This window comes from Brachyhypopomus gauderio, chromosome 1, assembly GCF_052324685.1.
Source record: "Brachyhypopomus gauderio isolate BG-103 chromosome 1, BGAUD_0.2, whole genome shotgun sequence".
Lineage (NCBI taxonomy): Eukaryota > Metazoa > Chordata > Actinopteri > Gymnotiformes > Hypopomidae > Brachyhypopomus > Brachyhypopomus gauderio.
In genome coordinates this window covers 1,097,501-1,115,000 of record NC_135211.1, presented here as the reverse complement: position 1 = coordinate 1,115,000, position 17,500 = coordinate 1,097,501, and the positions used below count along the sequence as shown (strand labels likewise).

The 17,500-nt window shown below is 45.0% G+C and overlaps 1 protein-coding gene across 1 annotated transcript in view; it reads right to left on the bottom strand.

The window, feature by feature from the left end:
- Nucleotides 1-17,500, bottom strand: part of creb3l1 (cAMP responsive element binding protein 3-like 1) — a 47,430-nt gene that overhangs the window by 14,120 nt on the left and 15,810 nt on the right. Inside the window, exons 3-4 of the mRNA XM_077005477.1 lie at nt 9,830-9,990; nt 3,107-3,191 (exon numbers count right to left, since the gene is read on the bottom strand). Coding sequence (XP_076861592.1) covers nt 3,107-3,191; nt 9,830-9,990 — 246 coding nt within the window. The remainder of the gene's footprint in view (nt 1-3,106; nt 3,192-9,829; nt 9,991-17,500) is intronic.

Genomic DNA, 17,500 nt, shown 5'->3' with positions numbered 1-17,500 from the left:
AACCAGGCTCCGCCCACAGAAAGTCACGCTCCGCCCACAGAGAGAGTCAGGCTCCACCCACAGAAAGTCACGCTCCACCCCCTGAGAGAGTCAGGCTCTGCCCAAAGAGAGAACCAGGCTCCGTCCACAGAAAGTCACGCTCTGCGTGTCTCTCTCTGAGCTCCCCAATACTGCATAAACAAGTTATATATACACACGTGGACAAAATTGTTGGTACCCCTTGGTTAATGACAGAAAAACCCACAACGGTAACAGAAATAACTTTAATCTGATAAAAGTAATAATAAATAAAAGTTCTATGAAAATGTACAAATGAAAGTCAGACATTGCTTTTCAACCATGCTTTAACAGAATTATTTTAAAAAATAAACTCATGAAACAGGCCTGGACAGAAATGATGGTACCCCTGAAAATAATGTGACCAAATGGACATGTTAAATCAAGGTGTGTTCACTAATTAGTATCACAGGTGTCTACAATATTGTAATCAGTCAGTGGGCCTATATATAGGGCTACAGGTAGTCACTGTGCTGTTTGGTGACAAGGTGTGTACCACACTCAACATGAACCAGAGGAAGCAAAGAAAAGAGCTGTCTCAGGACATTAGAAAGAAAATAATAGACAAGCATGTTAAAGGTAAAGGTTATAAGACCATCTCCAAGCAGCTTGATGTTCCTGTGACTACAGTTGCACATGTGATTCAGAAATTTAAGATCCATGGGACTGTAGCCAACCTCCCTGGACGTGGACGCAGGAGGAAAATTGATGACAAATCAAAGAGATGGATAACACGAATGGTAACAAAAGAGTCAAGAAAAACATCTAAAGAGATTCAAGGTGAACTTCAAGCTCAAGGAACATCAGTCTCAGATCGAACTATCCGTCGATGTTTGAGCCAAAGTGGCCTTCATGGGAGACGACCAAGGAGGACACCATTGTTGACAACAAAACATAAAAAAGCCAGACTGGAATTTGCCAAACTTCATGTTGACAAGCCACAAAGCTTCTGGGAGAATGTCCTATGGACAGATGAGACAAAAATGGACAAAAAACTTTTTGGCAAGGCACATCAGCTCTATGTTCACAGACTGAAAAATGAAGCATATGAAGAAAAGAACACTGTCCCTACTGTGAAACATGGAGGAGGCTCTGTTATGTTCTGGGGCTGCTTTGCTGCATCTGGCACAGGGTGTCTTGAATCTGTGCAGGGTATAATGAAATCTCAAGACTATCAAGGGATTCTAGAGAGAAATGTGCTGCCCAGTGTCAGAAAGCTTGGTCTCAGTCGTAGGTCGTGGGTCTTACAACAGGATAATGACCCAAAACACACATCTAAAAACACTCAAGAATGGCTAAGAGGAAAACACTGGACTATTCTGAAGTGGCCTTCTATGAGCCCTGACCTAAATCCTATTGAGCATCTTTGGAAGGAGCTGAAACATGCCGTCTGGAAAAGGCACCCTTCAAACCTGAGACAGCTGGAGCAATTTGCACATGAAGAGTGGGCCAAAATACCTGCTGAGAGGTGCAGAAGTCTCACTGACAGATACAGGAATCGTTTGATTGCAGTGATTGCCTCAAAAGGTTGTGCAACAAAATATTAAGTTAAGGGTACCATCATTTCTGTCCAGGCCTGTTTCATGAGTTTATTTTTTAAAATAATTCTGTTAAAGCATGGTTGAAAAGCAATGTCTGACTTTCATTTGTACATTTTCATAGAATTTTTATTTATTATTACTTTTATCAGATTAAAGTTATTTCTGTTACCATTGTGGGTTTTTCTGTCATTAACCAAGGGGTACCAACAATTTTGTCCACGTGTGTATATATATATTAGTGGTGGGACTTTAACGCGTTAATTTCGATTAATTAATTACAGGAAAATTAACGCACTAAAAAAATTAACGCATTTTAACGCATTTAACGGACGAGACACGTCCATACGTACCGGTATATATATATATGTCACGGTGAGGCGGCCCCCTACCGGCCGCCTCCGTCCACAGCGGCTGTTGTTGTTGTTGTTGTGTGACGTCATGTGCGTCCCTCAGGTGGGCGGAGCCCGTGATCCGTCTCACCTGAGGGTCGTTTGTTTGCCTATATATGTCTATATCCTTAATTTGGATCTTTTGCACGGGTTTTGGTTTGCACACTTTCTATTAAACCATCCTTTTTCCCTGAGACTTGGCGTGATCGCTTCCTTTTAGTTGCTCACCCGCTCGTCACAATATATATATATAAATACTGCATAGGGCTTCCTGATTGGGCTCTGAACTCCTGAATCGTACCATTTAGAATCAGAATGGCTGGGGCTTGGGTCAGGATGCAACGTTAACCAAGCTGCTAGTTACATCAAAACAATAGAAATAATAGTACAGAGAAAATGAAACTTTGCACAGAAAGTCCCAATCTATAGTAAAGTTACTGAGCTTCTCTTCACCAGCATGAAGCACAGAAAGAATTATTTATGGAAAACATCTGAAATGTTACCATTTATCTAGGTGACTGAACATGTTACCATGTATCTAGCAGATAGTCTACAAGGGTAGCAGAAACTACTCCAGCAGCTTCTACGGCAAAACAATGAAACATGAACAAAACTAGCGACCTGCGCACATCAGCTAAACCACAGCTACGCCAGCTCAACATCCAGCCATGAGTGACCAAAAAGACACAACAGCAATTCACAACAAGGAACTAGAACCATGTTTGTTAGCAGGGATGCCAACTCTCACGTATTGAGCGTGAGACACACACATTTGACCGTCTTCACACGCTCTCACGCCACACATCCGATTTTTCACGCCGAAAAAAAAAATCTAGTTTATTTACCTCTGATCCACATCTATGATTCAATGAGTTACTAGTTCGCTCTGGCGCCAACCACTGGCGATCGATCGATCGCGATATAATACTTAATTTGTGCCCATTTTACACCCCGCCCCATTAACAATTTACGTTTATTGGCAACCCTGTGTTAGTGATGTTTGTTAGTTAGCAGATAGAATATAAGGGTACTAGAAACTACTCCACTGAAGTGGCTTTATAATGACAGTATAATGAGGAGCAGTGAGTCGTGTGTTTGTGTGTGCGTTCATGTACATACCCGTGGGCACGCTGAGGAACCGGTTAACGTCTCTGGGTTCAGCTTTGATAGTGGGTACCAAGTTGGAGTTCTGTTCCCGGATTCCCTATACCAACCAGACACAACAAAGAATTTACACGTCATTTACATTCACCTTTATCTGTACCATCAATACATATATATACATACATGTGTATATATATATATATATATACATACATGTGTATATATATATATATATATATATATATATATATATAAATATACTTTTTCTGAATGTCTCCACTTTCACCAGAAGAATGAGTAATAATAATAATAATAATAATAATAATAATAATAATAATATATTTTATTTAATGGTGCCTTTCTTGGCACTCAAGGTCACCTTACATAATTTAACAAACAAATTAAAAATACACAATAAAAATAAGTACAAAACTTATCCAACCCCAGTATGAAATGCACATGCCAATGTTTTTGATGGTATTTATGTGTTTCTGATGGCATTTAAAGGTGCTTGAAACAACATGATTCAGAAAGCAAGCTAAAGATGCAGAAAGCCTCTACCCAAACACACTCACAAACTCTCTCACACACACCCAGACACATACAGTATATACACAAACTTACACATAGGACCCAAACACATGCCTTCACATATACTCATATACAAGATGTAATGGTACATGGCTACTTAGCCTGGGGAAGATAATTAGGGTAACCAAAAAAGTGAGGAAGTGGTTTTTAAATGACCTTCATTGGATCATTAAAATGTAAATATTCAGGCACTAGGGCCCTGCGCATGGCGCTGTGTGTGAGGTCATCCCTGAGCCGCGTCAGTGAGGGCAGCCCTGTTCTTCATCACAATATGGTCACCCTAAGATAATGCCCATCATATCTGAGTGGATTCCAGTGGATCTCTGCTGCTTATAGAGTAGCACAGTGCACAGTATGCATTCCTCTACTTTACTCAACCAGAGCATCTGTTTGTTTGGTCTCTCCCAGCTGATCTGTTTGTTTGGTCTCTCCCAGCTGATCTTGGCAGAATGGTATGAAGCCAAATTTCTGTTCAAATAACTTGATTGAAAACACACGACTATTAATAGTAAAACAGCTCTACTTGTTTTTTGATTGACATGAGAGCTTCCCATAGAACATTCTGGAAACAAAGCCTCCTTCCACAGGTTAAAAATAACATAATGCAATCTAAATTATAGTAATTTAGAATATGTACTTATGTACTTATAAAAATCTGTGTTTGTTGTCTATGGTATGTAAATCAGTGGTTTTGTCCTTCTCAGTTGAACTATTTTTTCGTCATAGTGAACAGTGAAGAGTAGCAACATATCAGCAGACCAAGACCTTCTCTTCTCAAACCAACCAAGACCTTCTCCTCTCAAAATAACCAGGACCTTCTCCTCTCAAACCAACCAGAACCTTCTCCTCTCAAACCAACCAGGACCTTCTCCTCTCAAACCAACCAGGACCTTCTCCTCTCAAACTAACCAGGACCTTCTCCTCTCAAACCAACCAGGACCTTCTCCTCTCAAACTAACCAGGACCTTCTCCTCTCAAACTAACCAGGACCTTCTCCTCTCAAACCAACCAGGACCTTCTCCTCTCAAACTAACCAGGACCTTCTCCTCTCAAACCAACCAGGACCTTCTCCTCTCAAACTAACCAGGACCTTCTCCTCTCAAACTAACCAGGACCTTCTCCTCTCAAACTAACCAGGACCTTCTCCTCTCAAACCAACCAGGACCTTCTCCTCTCAAACTAACCAGGACCTTCTCCTCTCAAACCAACCAGGACCTTCTCCTCTCAAACCAACCAGGACCTTCTCCTCTCAAACTAACCAGGACCTTCTCCTCTCAAACCAACCAGGACCTTCTCCTCTCAAACCAACCAGGACCTTCTCCTCTCAAACCAACCAGGACCTTCTCCTCTCAAACCAACCAGGACCTTCTCCTCTCAAACCAACCAGGACCTTCTCTTCTCAAACTAACCAGGACCTTCTCCTCTCAAACTAACCAGAACCTTCTCCTCTCAAACTAACCAGGACCATCTCATCTCAAACCAACCAGAACCTTCTCCTCTCAAACTAACCAGGACCATCTCCTCTCAACCTGCCACACTTGTTTGGTCTCCTAATGACCCGATGTCCTCAGTAACTTACAGTCCAGTATAGCCAAGGTTGTAGATGTTCTTGTTTTATGTGTACATATTGGCAGGCAGTCACCAAACACCTGCTAACATTACCCCAGAGAAAAGGAAACGGGGGAATGCTAGAGAGAGGCCAACAGATAGTGTGTGTGTGTGTGTGTGTGTGTGTGTGTGTGTGTGTGTGTGTGTGTGTGTGTGTTTTTATGTCACAGCAGAGAACGGTGTGTAATCAGAAGGAATGAAGAACAAACAATGTCTTACTGGAAAGTTAAACGGTTATTGAAAACCCTTGCCAAACCCTTAAGACCTCTCTAACCCTCAAGTTAAGGGAGATTTAAACACAGCACACTGGACAGGTTACTGTAAAAATCTGACAGACATGGCTCACATCTTGTCTGTTTTGAGCAATTGGATTCTGTCTTATGAAGTAGAGAGCCATTTATCAACCACTGTTGAATTACCATCTTGTTTTCGATGATGCTCTAATTCACCGGATAAAAATGACCATCATCCCTAAAGATGACAAGCTTTTCCACAGTGTCAGTGTGTATCAAGATGACTGCATGTCCTGAAAAGGCCCAGTATGGCCATACTGCTAAAGAGGTGCAGGTTCTGTCATGTTCTATAGAGGTACAGGTTCTGTCAGGTTCTATAGAGGTGCAGGTTCTGTCAGGTTCTATAGAGGTACAGGTTCTGTCAGGTTCTATAGAGGTGCAGGTTCTGTCAGGTTCTATAGAGGTGCAGGTTCTGTCGGGTTCTGTCAGGTTCTATAGAGGTACAGGTTCTGTCAGGTTCTATAGAGGTGCAGGTTCTGTCGGGTTCTGTCAGGTTCTATAGAGGTACAGGTTCTGTCAGGTTCTATAGAGGTGCAGGTTCTGTCAGGTTCTAAAGAGGTGCAGGTTCTGTCAGGTTCTATAGAGGTGCAGGTTCTGTCAGGTTCTATCAGGTTCTATAGAGGTACAGGTTCTGTCAGGTTCTGTAGAGGTGCAGGTTCTGTCAGGTTCTATAGAGGTACAGGTTCTGTCAGGTTCTATAGAGGTACAGGTTCTGTCAGGTTCTGTCATGTTCTATAGAGGTGCAGGTTCTGTCAGGTTCTATAGAGGTGCAGGTTCTGTCATGTTCTATAGAGGTGCAGGTTCTGTCAGGTTCTGTCAGGTTCTATAGAGGTACAGGTTCTGTCAGGTTCTATAGAGGTGCAGGTTCTGTCGGGTTCTGTCAGGTTCTATAGAGGTACAGGTTCTGTCAGGTTCTATAGAGGTGCAGGTTCTGTCAGGTTCTAAAGAGGTGCAGGTTCTGTCAGGTTCTATAGAGGTGCAGGTTCTGTCAGGTTCTATCAGGTTCTATAGAGGTACAGGTTCTGTCAGGTTCTGTAGAGGTGCAGGTTCTGTCAGGTTCTATAGAGGTACAGGTTCTGTCAGGTTCTATAGAGGTACAGGTTCTGTCAGGTTCTGTCATGTTCTATAGAGGTGCAGGTTCTGTCAGGTTCTATAGAGGTGCAGGTTCTGTCATGTTCTATAGAGGTGCAGGTTCTGTCAGGTTCTGTCAGGTTCTATAGAGGTGCAGGTTCTGTCATGTTCTATAGAGGTGCATGTTCTGTCAGGTTCTGTCAGGTTCTATAGAGGTGCAGGTTCTGTCAGGTTCTATAGAGGTACAGGTTCTGTCAGGTTCTATAGAGGTGCAGGTTCTGTCATGCCTGCAGCCGTGGTCGTCTCCAGCAGATTCCAACCCTGTACTGCAGCTATGACTGAAACAGCTGGAGTTCAGACTTAGGGTTCACTGAGCTGAACACACACACACACACATACACGCGCGCTCACACGCACACACACACACACAAACAGCTGCCAGCTGCCTAGGAGAAGAGTTCAGGATATGTGTGAGTGTGTATGTTTTATTTTATTCTATTCCAAATACAGCACTGGTCCTCCAGGATCTCAGTGTCTGTAAGGTTGATCAGCTTTTCCATTCATTCAGTGATCCTTAGTCACAACTTTTGGATCAACTATAATAAACATTATTAAACCTTATTAATAAACATTCTTTTTAGAAATGACCATAGGATAGAAAAACTGAAGACACTGAACTTTTCAAATCCTAGACACGTTCTAAGTGTGCTAGTAGTCGTACGTGATGCAGTTGTATTATAATTACTGTAAGTGTGCTAGTAGTCGTACGTGATGCAGTTGTATTATAATTACTGCCTGGTTTATACTTTCGCGAGCGACCGTAGCGCGCGACTCCGCCCACCTCGCGCGAGCGGTGTAGGCGTTTATACTTTCGCGAACGTCGCGAGCGTCGCTGCAGTGTTCTCCGAAATGATAGGTGGCGATAGGTGGCAGTGGAGAATAAAAAACCTCTGCAAAACCGGTGAAAGAACATTTTACCTGACCAGAGACCGTATATATACACCAAGCATCATAACATAAATATGACTTTGCAATGTTGTCCGAAACTATATGTGGTAGTATAAAGAAACACCCCTAAAAAAAAGGGAATGAACATTTACCTGACGCATTTTAATGTTGCTTTGTGTTTCAGGTTTGAAAAGTGCTGGAATTTAGGCTAAAGTACATTAAAATGTTGAAATTACGTTAACAAATACGAGCCTCTTGTAATTCCAGGACGAAACATGAGAGAACGTGAAGACGTTAAGATTGGGCGTTTTGAAAATAAACAACCATTAAATAATGTGATAAAAAAGCGAATTATTTCGATTCATTTCGAGTATATGTATAAATATTTAACTTAATTAAGTTTAACGTGCTGGGAAATATTGAAATGGACCTTTAAAGTGACGTACAAGTGCTTTAATTCCACCTTGTATAGGTGTATGAACCCGGCAAACATGACTTTGTTCATCGCGCTGAAGCGCGGCGCGCGCGCGAAGTTACAAAATTCGAGAGGTGCACGACGGGAGGAGCCACAGCGATTACGTCATTTTCGCGCGGACCCTCGCGCCGCTCGCGGCGCGTCGAGTATAACCAGGCTTAAGTGTGCTAGTAGTCGTACGTGATGCAGTTGTATTATAATTACTGTAAGTGTGCTAGTAGTCGTACGTGATGCAGTTGTATTATAATCAGGGCTCTCAAGTCTCACGCATTGAGCGTGTGACACACGCATTTGACCGTCTTCACACGATCACACGCCACACTTCCGATTTCACATGGCGAGAAAAAAAATCTAGTTTATTTACCTCCGATTCATATCTACATATGTCATATGTCTTAACTATGTCGCCCTCCACTGGCGATCGATTGCGAAATACAATACCCCCCCCCCCCCACCCCCGCTCAACAACTTACGTTCGCCACCCCCCCCCCCCCCGCTCAACAACAATAAGCGTTCGCTACTGTAAGTGTGCTAGTAGTCGTACGTGATGCAGTTGTATTATAATTACTGTAAGTGTGCTAGTAGTCGTACGTGATGCAGTTGTATTATAATTACTGTAAGTGTGCTCAGGCCCTTTGACAGTCTTGCTGGGGCCCGGGACAAGAAAGATTCATGTGCCCCCCCAGCGCTAATCGCAGTGGCTCCGCCCGTGCGCGAGGGCCTTGCGCGCTGTCGGTTCGCGAGGTCGTGCACCTCTCGAATTTTGTAACTTCGCGCGCGCCGCGCTTCAGCGCAATGAACAAAGTCATGTTTGCAGGGTTCATACACCTTTATAAGGTGGAGTTAAAGCACGTGTACGTCACTTTAAAGGTCCATTTCAATATTTCCCAGCACGTTAAACTTAATTAAGTTAAATATTTATACATATACTCGAAATGATTCGAAATAATTCGCTTTTTATCACATTATTTAATGGTTGTTTATTTTCATAACGCCCAAACTTAACGTCTTCACGAGAACTGTTCAGTCAGACAGCTATTTGTTGTGAAACGAAGTAGTTACAATTTCAAGCATTTTCAAGTACTTTACCCTAAATTCCAGCATTTTTCAAACCTGGAACACAATGCAACTTTAAAATTCGTCAGGTAAATGTTTTTCCTTTCTTTTCTGCGCTCCAGATTTCTGTATTTACTTTAACTATCCACCACTGTATTTCCCGCTGTTGGGCGGATACCAGCCGGCTACGGTCGGTGCTGGATCAAACCATTTTCAGTGGGAAGCGGGGGTGTATGCACTTAATGGAAAATATGCAGATAGGTAAAAAAAAAAAAACATATATATTTGAGCCATTGAGCTTATTATGAGTACATAATTTTATATTATTGAAAGATTTCAAGATTATTTAAAAATTATAGACTTTAAATAAAAAATAAATTGTTGGGCTCTTTGATGGGCCCCCCTGGCCCTAGGGCCCGGGACAACAGACCCGGTTGTCCCCCCCTGTCGACGGGGCTGAGTGTGCTAGTAGTCGTACGTGATGCAGTTGTATTATAATTACTGTAAGTGTGCTAGTAGTCGTACGTGATGCAGTTGTATTATAATTACTGTAAGTGTGCTAGTAGTCGTACGTGATGCAGTTGTATTATAATTACTGTAAGTGTGCTAGTAGTCGTTTGTGATGCAGTTGTATTATAATTACTGTAAGTGTGCTGGAGTTATTTGGTACTCTCACTACTTGGTGGTGGGTCCTACCTTGCTATGAGCGTGGCGTCTCTGTGGTGGGGGGGCGAGGGAGAGGGGCTGAGCACCACTGGCCAGATGTGGCGCTGTGACAGGAGAAGCCTCCACCAGGAGGTTGGGCTCTTGTTTCACCAGGATGGCAGTCAGGTCCTGAGTGAAGGCCCACATGCCCTCTGTGTCCAAAGAAACACAAACCATAAAGATCAGCCAAGGGGACAGCAAAGACGCCATCAACCTTCAGAAGAAATTGATAACGTTAATGTTAGGGTCAATAAATAGTTGTATTTTTTTTTTTACAATTACTTTTTAGAGTACATTTAATACCCTAGTATTATTAGTAATACCCTACTACCTAGTTAATACCTAGTTACTGACTGAGCTCTTCAGTCAGATATTATAACATAAGAACTTCACAAAGAAGTGTTAAATTAGATATTGTAACGCTCAAAGTATGAGGCACGACGAACGTCGAAAGGTGCAACAAAACGTTTAATGTGAGAAGAAACACGTTAAGCTCCGTATGGGGGGCAAGCAGAAAAAAGACAACTCTCACACAGGCACTAAACTTTAGACAAAGACGAGCACAAGACATTGAGCGAATGCACATTAAATAGGTGATAACGCATACCCTCGTGATCTCGAGACAAGGCACAGGTGAGACTACGAACACGCTCACAAACGACCCACACCCACGGAACTACAAACATGGACATAACTGCACGCAGACGACATAATGACACGCCTACATGGAAGGGTCCGGAGCAGTGACCGTGACAGAGCCTGCCACCAGGGGCTCACTACTCCCGGAGCGTCCCGCGCAGCTGGAAAGCCCCGAACCTACACCGACGGGTAGGTCCAGAGCGGCCGGCATCACGAGCCTCCGAGAGCCGTCTCCCCCGATGGCGGGAACCGCCGCGAACAGCTCTAAAACACCTTCCCTGGGAAGACGGGAAAATACATTGAACATGGGCACGTTTACAATCACACATACTGGGACACTGAACACGAATGGCACAAGAGGTAAAAGGGGATTTGGGAAAAACACGGGGATAGACAAACACACAGGCACCGGCAGCCACGACATCGCTTTGGCTGCTTGCCAAAGCGGAAGCGGCGGCGCAGCCCCTCCTGGGGTCGCAAACACTGCGGGCGAGACAGGTGGTGGAGTCCCTCCGGTCTTCAGGACGGAGCCGAAGGGCTCCCGCTGGCCGTGCTCCCGGTGGCTTCCCTCGGGGAGCCTCGGCCGCCCTTCTGGGCGCTACCGGAGTCCTGGCTTTGCGCCGCGCGGTGGCTGGTATCCGCGGCGTCTCCACGGGCGTTCTGAACCCCCACCTCGGGCCGCTGGCTATACCAGGACCCCTACACGCTCCCGGGGATACCGTCACTTCGCCCCATCTCCTCCTCACTCTCTGAGACGCCCCGACCCAGTGACATGGGTTCCTCCGTGGTCGGGCAGCGGGAACAGTCCATACCGCTCCCTTCTGAGGGAGCCCGAGGAACGTCCTTCGCAAACTGCATGGTGCCCTCCGAGCACTCAGCATTGCTAACCTCTTCCTCATCACCGGAGTGCTCGGTGGGTGCCGAGTGAACGGATGGCGTGGGGCTGCTCTCTTCCCCCTCAGACGTTTTGGGAGCTACCGACACGGAGGGAAAGCTGCTGGTTTCTTCCTCACTCTCCTCATCCGAGCACCCGGGGGGGGGGGGGGTGCTCTCCTCTTCTCCGGAGTCTTCACTCCCAAACTCGAATTCAGGGGGGGTGAGGGCAAAGGCGCCTACCCCCACCACTATGGGCTCACTGGACTCCTCTTCGTGCCAGGGTTGGAGCGTAGCGCCTCCCGCTCCATACCCTCTCAGCGGCCAGCCGGAAGACTCGGTTTCGGCCGCCTGAGCCTGATGCAACAGGCTCGCACACACTGGCTCCTGCTGCATCCTCTCATCTGGGTCTTGTACGTCGCGGCGACGCACAGGGGAAGAGGCGTGATGGCGCTTGGCCTTCTTCTTACCCTTCTTGCGTGCTGACGTGCATCCTGCGGCTCGTCTTTCTGTGACGCTCGAAGTATGAGGCACGACGAACGTCGAATGGTGCAACATAAAACATTTAATGTGAGAACAAACACGTTGAGCTCTGTGCGGTGGGCAAGCAGAAAAAAGACAACTCTCACACAGGCACGGAACTTTAGACAAAGACGAGCACAAGACATTGCGCGAACGCACATTAAATAGGTGATTAACGCATACCCTCGTGATCTCGAGACAAGGCACAGGTGAGATAACGAACACCCACGGAACTACAAACATGGACATAACTGCACGCAGACGACATAACGACACGCCCATAGGGAAGGGTCCGGAGCTGTGAACGTGACAGATATGCTTTTATGCTGTAGGTTCCCTACAAAAAAAGCTTTAGAAAACATTTAGAACATATACATTAGTAGCTAATTTTCCAAATTCAACCATTATGAGTGTTTATATCAACATCTGCAGGAGTCATGCCATCTATATGCGCATTCTAAAATGTCTATAAAAGTCTTTAATGTTATAAGTAGAGATCATAACCATAGCCATAACCACAATGCTGTACAGCAGATCTGAATGCAGCTGAATAGGCCGTCCACGGTACTGCGCATGCACGGTATTACATTAGCCATGTTCATGCCCACCATGTCAGCTGGGTTTATGACCCAAAGGCTAACGTAAAACAGCTTCCCTTTCTCCTCTCCAGATGAGCTGCCGGCTGGGCGAGCATGATTGGAATAGCTGTTTCCCCTTGTAAGCAGAACGGAGCAGGCAGGGGGTGCAGGGGGAGGCACAGTCACTGTAGAGATCCTGGAGGAGGGTGTGCGTCTGGAGCCAGGGGCCCTTGTTACCGTCATGGCCCGTTTGTTTGCACCCCCGATGGCAGGATCGATAAAACATTACGTGGCCTTGTAAAATGGGGACAGCTGGTTTTGATGTGGGGCTTCTGCAGGGGAAGGGAGCAGCAGGGCTGCGATTAGGGTGAGAGAGCAACGCTCCTTCTCAGCTCTCTCCCTCCTGCATGAGGGACATCGGGTTTGGACTCCTGCAGGGAAGCCCAGGAGAGAGTCATTTACACAGCAGATTAATTCCTTTAAGTCCTTCTGAATCCAACACAAGCCAAAGGAAATAGGCTCTCGAGTGATGTGCATCAGGGGTTCATCCTTGGCACTCTTCAGCTTTTCAATAATAAGACACAATGAAAGTGACTCAAAGCCCTGCAAGAGGCTACTTAAGTTTCTATAATGGATTTCTAAACATTCCTATTCCAGAACCTGTCCTCAAAGTGGACACCATGCAACCCGACTTGTGCTGAACGTAAACATGCACAGAAATGAAGACTACTGAACAACATTATGCAATTTGCTGTTCTTGTGTGACCCTATGTGCCATCTCTGATGTGCATTGTATCCTCCCTCAACAATAGCTTCGCTAAAACCGCTAAGTAGTTATTCCAATTTAGCATGGAAACCTTGTGGAACTTCTTCAGTCCACTGAAGACGCTCACCTCCAAACAAACACTCATTTCCACCTCCTTCAGCTCTACCATCTGTGGCATAAGGGTAGATCAGCTAGGCTTTGAAGTTTAGGGTACAGCAGCTCTTGGAGTTAAGAGGAGCTCTCTCCAGCAGTGAGAAGGGGGGAGATGCTCATTAGCCGTTTTAAAACAAACGGAAAGGGGGCAATTAAACAGTGAGTGTGCACTTTAACAGCGATCACTAAACAAGCATTTAAAAGAGATGACAAATGATGGGACAGACTACCAGGTTCAACAGCAAGCGGTGACCGCTTAAACAACTATGAGATTATGCAGTTATGAAACGGAGAGGTTTCTGAAACTGAAGCCATCAACTGAGATTATGTCAATGTAAAATGAACTATATGAAATCAAAGCACCTACAGCTTGAAGCAGCTATAGCTCGACTCTGTAGCTCAGTCTGAGAGAGATGAAGGGGTCCAGATTGTGGCTATGGTCCCTCCTGTGATAGAGGTGTTGGCACTCCACCACAACTCAAACTCAGGATGATGCATCAGATCAGCCAGTGCATTTTTACACAGGCACAGATTTCACCCCTTCCCCCCACAACTTGCCCCGTCCCCCCCAACCCCCCCAATAGGGACTTACTTCTTATATTCCTCTCCCCAGAAAAAAAAATCTGGAAAGCAGATACCATCTTTATTTTACTTTGGGCTGCTTTGAACTTAGATTTAGAGAGAGAGAGAGAGAGAGAGAGAGAGAGAGAGAGAGAGAGAGAGAGAGAGAGAGAGAGAGAGAGAAATTGGGGAGTGAAACAGAGGGAGGGAGGGAAAGAGAGAGGGACATTCAGAGAGAGGGAAAATGTGTACATTGGCTGTCTTCCCGGAATCCCCATTTCTGTTTGCTGTGGGAGAGTGTGCTTGGCCACAACTCTGTCAGGGAACCCTGTGCTGCACGGGAGCTCCAGGAGAAAGGGCGGACAGAGAGAGAGAGGGCGGACAGAGAGAGAGAGGGCGGACAGAGAGAGATAGAGGGCCAACAGAGAGAGAGAGAGGGCAGACAGAGAGAGAGAGAGGGCAGACAGAGAGAGAGAGAGGGCAGACAGAGAGAGAGAGGGCAGACAGAGAGAGAGAGAGGGCAGACAGAGAGAGAGAGGCAGACAGAGAGAGAGAGGGCAGACAGAGAGAGAGAGAGGCAGACAGAGAGAGAGAGGGCAGACAGAGAGAGAGAGAGGGCAGACAGAGAGAGAGAGGGCAGACAGAGAAAGAGAGAGGGCGGACAGAGGGAGAGAGGGCAGACACAGAGAGAGAGGGCGGACAGAGAGAGAGAGGGCAGACAGAGAGAGAGAGGGCAGACAGAGAGAGAGAGGGCGGACAGAGAGAGAGAGGGCAGACAGAGAGAGAGAGGGCAGACAGAGAGAGAGAGGGCGGACAGAGAGAGAGAGGGCAGACAGAGAGAGAGAGGGCAGACAGAGAGAGAGAGGGCAAACAGAGAGAGAGATGGCAGACAGAGAGAGAAAGGGCAGACAGAGATAGAGAGAAAGGGCAGACAGAGTTAGAGAGAAAGGGCAGACAGAGAGTATATACACACACTGCCACTTTTTAGGTACACCTTGCTAGAACTGGGGTGGACCCCCTTTTGCCTTCAGAACTGCCTTAATCCTTCGTGGCTTAGATTCAACAAGGTACTGGAAACATTCCTCAGAGAGTCTGGTCCATATTGACATGATAGCATCACACAGTTGCTGCAGATTTGTCAGCTGCACATCCATGATGCGAATCTCCCGTTCCACCACATCCCAAAGGCGTTCAGGTAGGCTCTGGCATTGACACGATGATCAATTGGTACTAATGGTCCCAAAGTGCGCCAGGAAAATATCCCCCAAACCACTGCACCACCACCACCATCAGTCTGAACCGTTGATGCAAGGCAGGATAGATCCATGCTTTCATGTTGTTGTTGCAAATTTCTGACCCCATCATCCAAATGTTGTAGCAGAAATCAGGACTCATCAGACCAGGCAACGTTTCTATTGTCCAATTTTGGTGAGTCTGTGTGTGAATTGTAGCCTCAGTTTCCTGTTCTTAGCTGACAGGAGTGGCACCCAGTGTGGTCTTCTGCTGCTGTAGCCCATCTGCCTCAAGGTTTGGTGTGTTGTGCGTTCAGAGGTGCTCTTCTCCATGCCTTGATTGAAATGTAATGGTTATTTGAGTTACTGTTGGTGTTGTCAGCTCAAACCAGTCTGGCCATTCTCCTCTGACCTCGGGCATCAACAAGGCATTTGTGCCCACAGATCTGTGCTCACTGGATATTTTCTCCTTTTCAAACCATTCTCTGTAAACCCTAGAGATGGTTGTGCGTGAAAATCCCAGTAAATCAGCAGTTTCTGAAATACTCAGACCAGCTCGTGTGACACCAACAACTATGCCACGTTCAAAGTCACTTAAATCACCTTTCTTCCCCATTCTGATGTTCAGTTTGAACTGCAGCATGTCTACATGCCTAAATGCTGCCATGTGATTGGCTGATTTGACATTTGCGTTAATGAACAGTTGGACAGGTGTACCTAATAAAGCCAGTGAGTGTATTGTACATGTGAATATATATAGTGAGTGTATTGTACATGTGAATATATACGTATAGTGAGTGTATTGTACATGTGAATATTAGTGGTGGGACTTTAACGCGTTAATTTCGATTAATTAATTACAGGAAAGTTAACGAACTAAAAAAATTAACACATTTTAACGCATTTAAGTGCACGAGTTCCAGTCATACAGATTATATGGACGCACAATAAGATCATGATGGAGATGACTGAAGAAGCTACGCTGGTGGATGGGAAATTTAAATATAAGAAACTTCCAGATGGAAGTACGAACACAAATAGTGTTATTTGCACTTTATGTAGGAAGGACTTCGCTTATCACAGGAGCATTTCCACCCTTCGTTACCACCTCAACGCAAAACATGTTGGGGCTAACGCGCAGGTCATTAATGATAACTTAGCTGCTAAATGTATTCCTAGTACGATAGGGTGACCAAACGTCTGTATTTCCCGGGACATGTCCGTATTTCACATCCTGACCTGGGCGTCCCGGTTTTATTTAAGTGAGGAAATGTCCTGGTTTTTAAATTGCCTTCATTGGACCATTAAGACTGATTAAACTTTCGCGAGTGACTGTAGCGCGTGACTCCGCACACCTCGCGAGCGGCGGAGGCGTTTAAACTCGTCACATTATTTAAGATAAAAGCTTACAAGAAGTGCTGCAAATTGCGTCAACTGATGCAAGTTACGAACTGCCGTCCAGAAAGACAATGTCAAAGAAAATCCAGCAGCTGTATGATGAGGAAAGGGAAGTAAAACAGGTTATTGTGAAGAGCGCCACAAATGTGGGTCTGACTAGGGATCACTGGACCTCTGTTAGCAACAAGAATTATCTTGGTGTGACAGCTCATATTATAGATGATGAATGGAAGATCCAGTCATTTGCTTTGAGCTTGCAGAAGACCACTTCTAGGCACTATAGAGATGCCTGTGGCAGAGGCCTGGGAAATTAAAGAAAAAGTATACCATCTAAAATGTTAATAAAAAACATCTTCTGATTTACTTCAATTCTTCTTTTTCTTCCAATATACTGAGCAAAACTTCCAAAATTAAATAACATTTTTGGTCAGAATTTCCAGTGTTCTGAAAACTGTTTGCTCTGTTTTCTGCACTCATCTATTGGTCTGTGTAGTAGACTGGTGGAAAAATAAACAAGATGTTTATGATTATGTTCATTGATTCATTCATCATTCAAACTTAAATTAATATTTCTCATTAGGGGTGCACGATATGGACTAGAATTGCGATGTGCGATAACATTGTTGGATATCCCGATATCGATGTGAACCACGATAAATTAAGATTAAAATACAGAAATGTAGTGTCTCTCTGAACAGCAGCACGTTAATTTGTTTTGTTTTTTACTGTGTAATGAATCCAGAATAATTCCAAATATTTTGCAGGTTTTCAACAATAGATTCAATCTAGGTTTATACTTTCATGAGTGAGCAACTCCGCACACCTCGTTAACCTCCGTGAATGGCGGAAGCGTTTAATCTTGCCATGTCACATTCTTTGCAGTGTTGTCCGAAACGATATGTAGGCCTAGTAGTATAAAAAAAACACCCCTCAAATACAG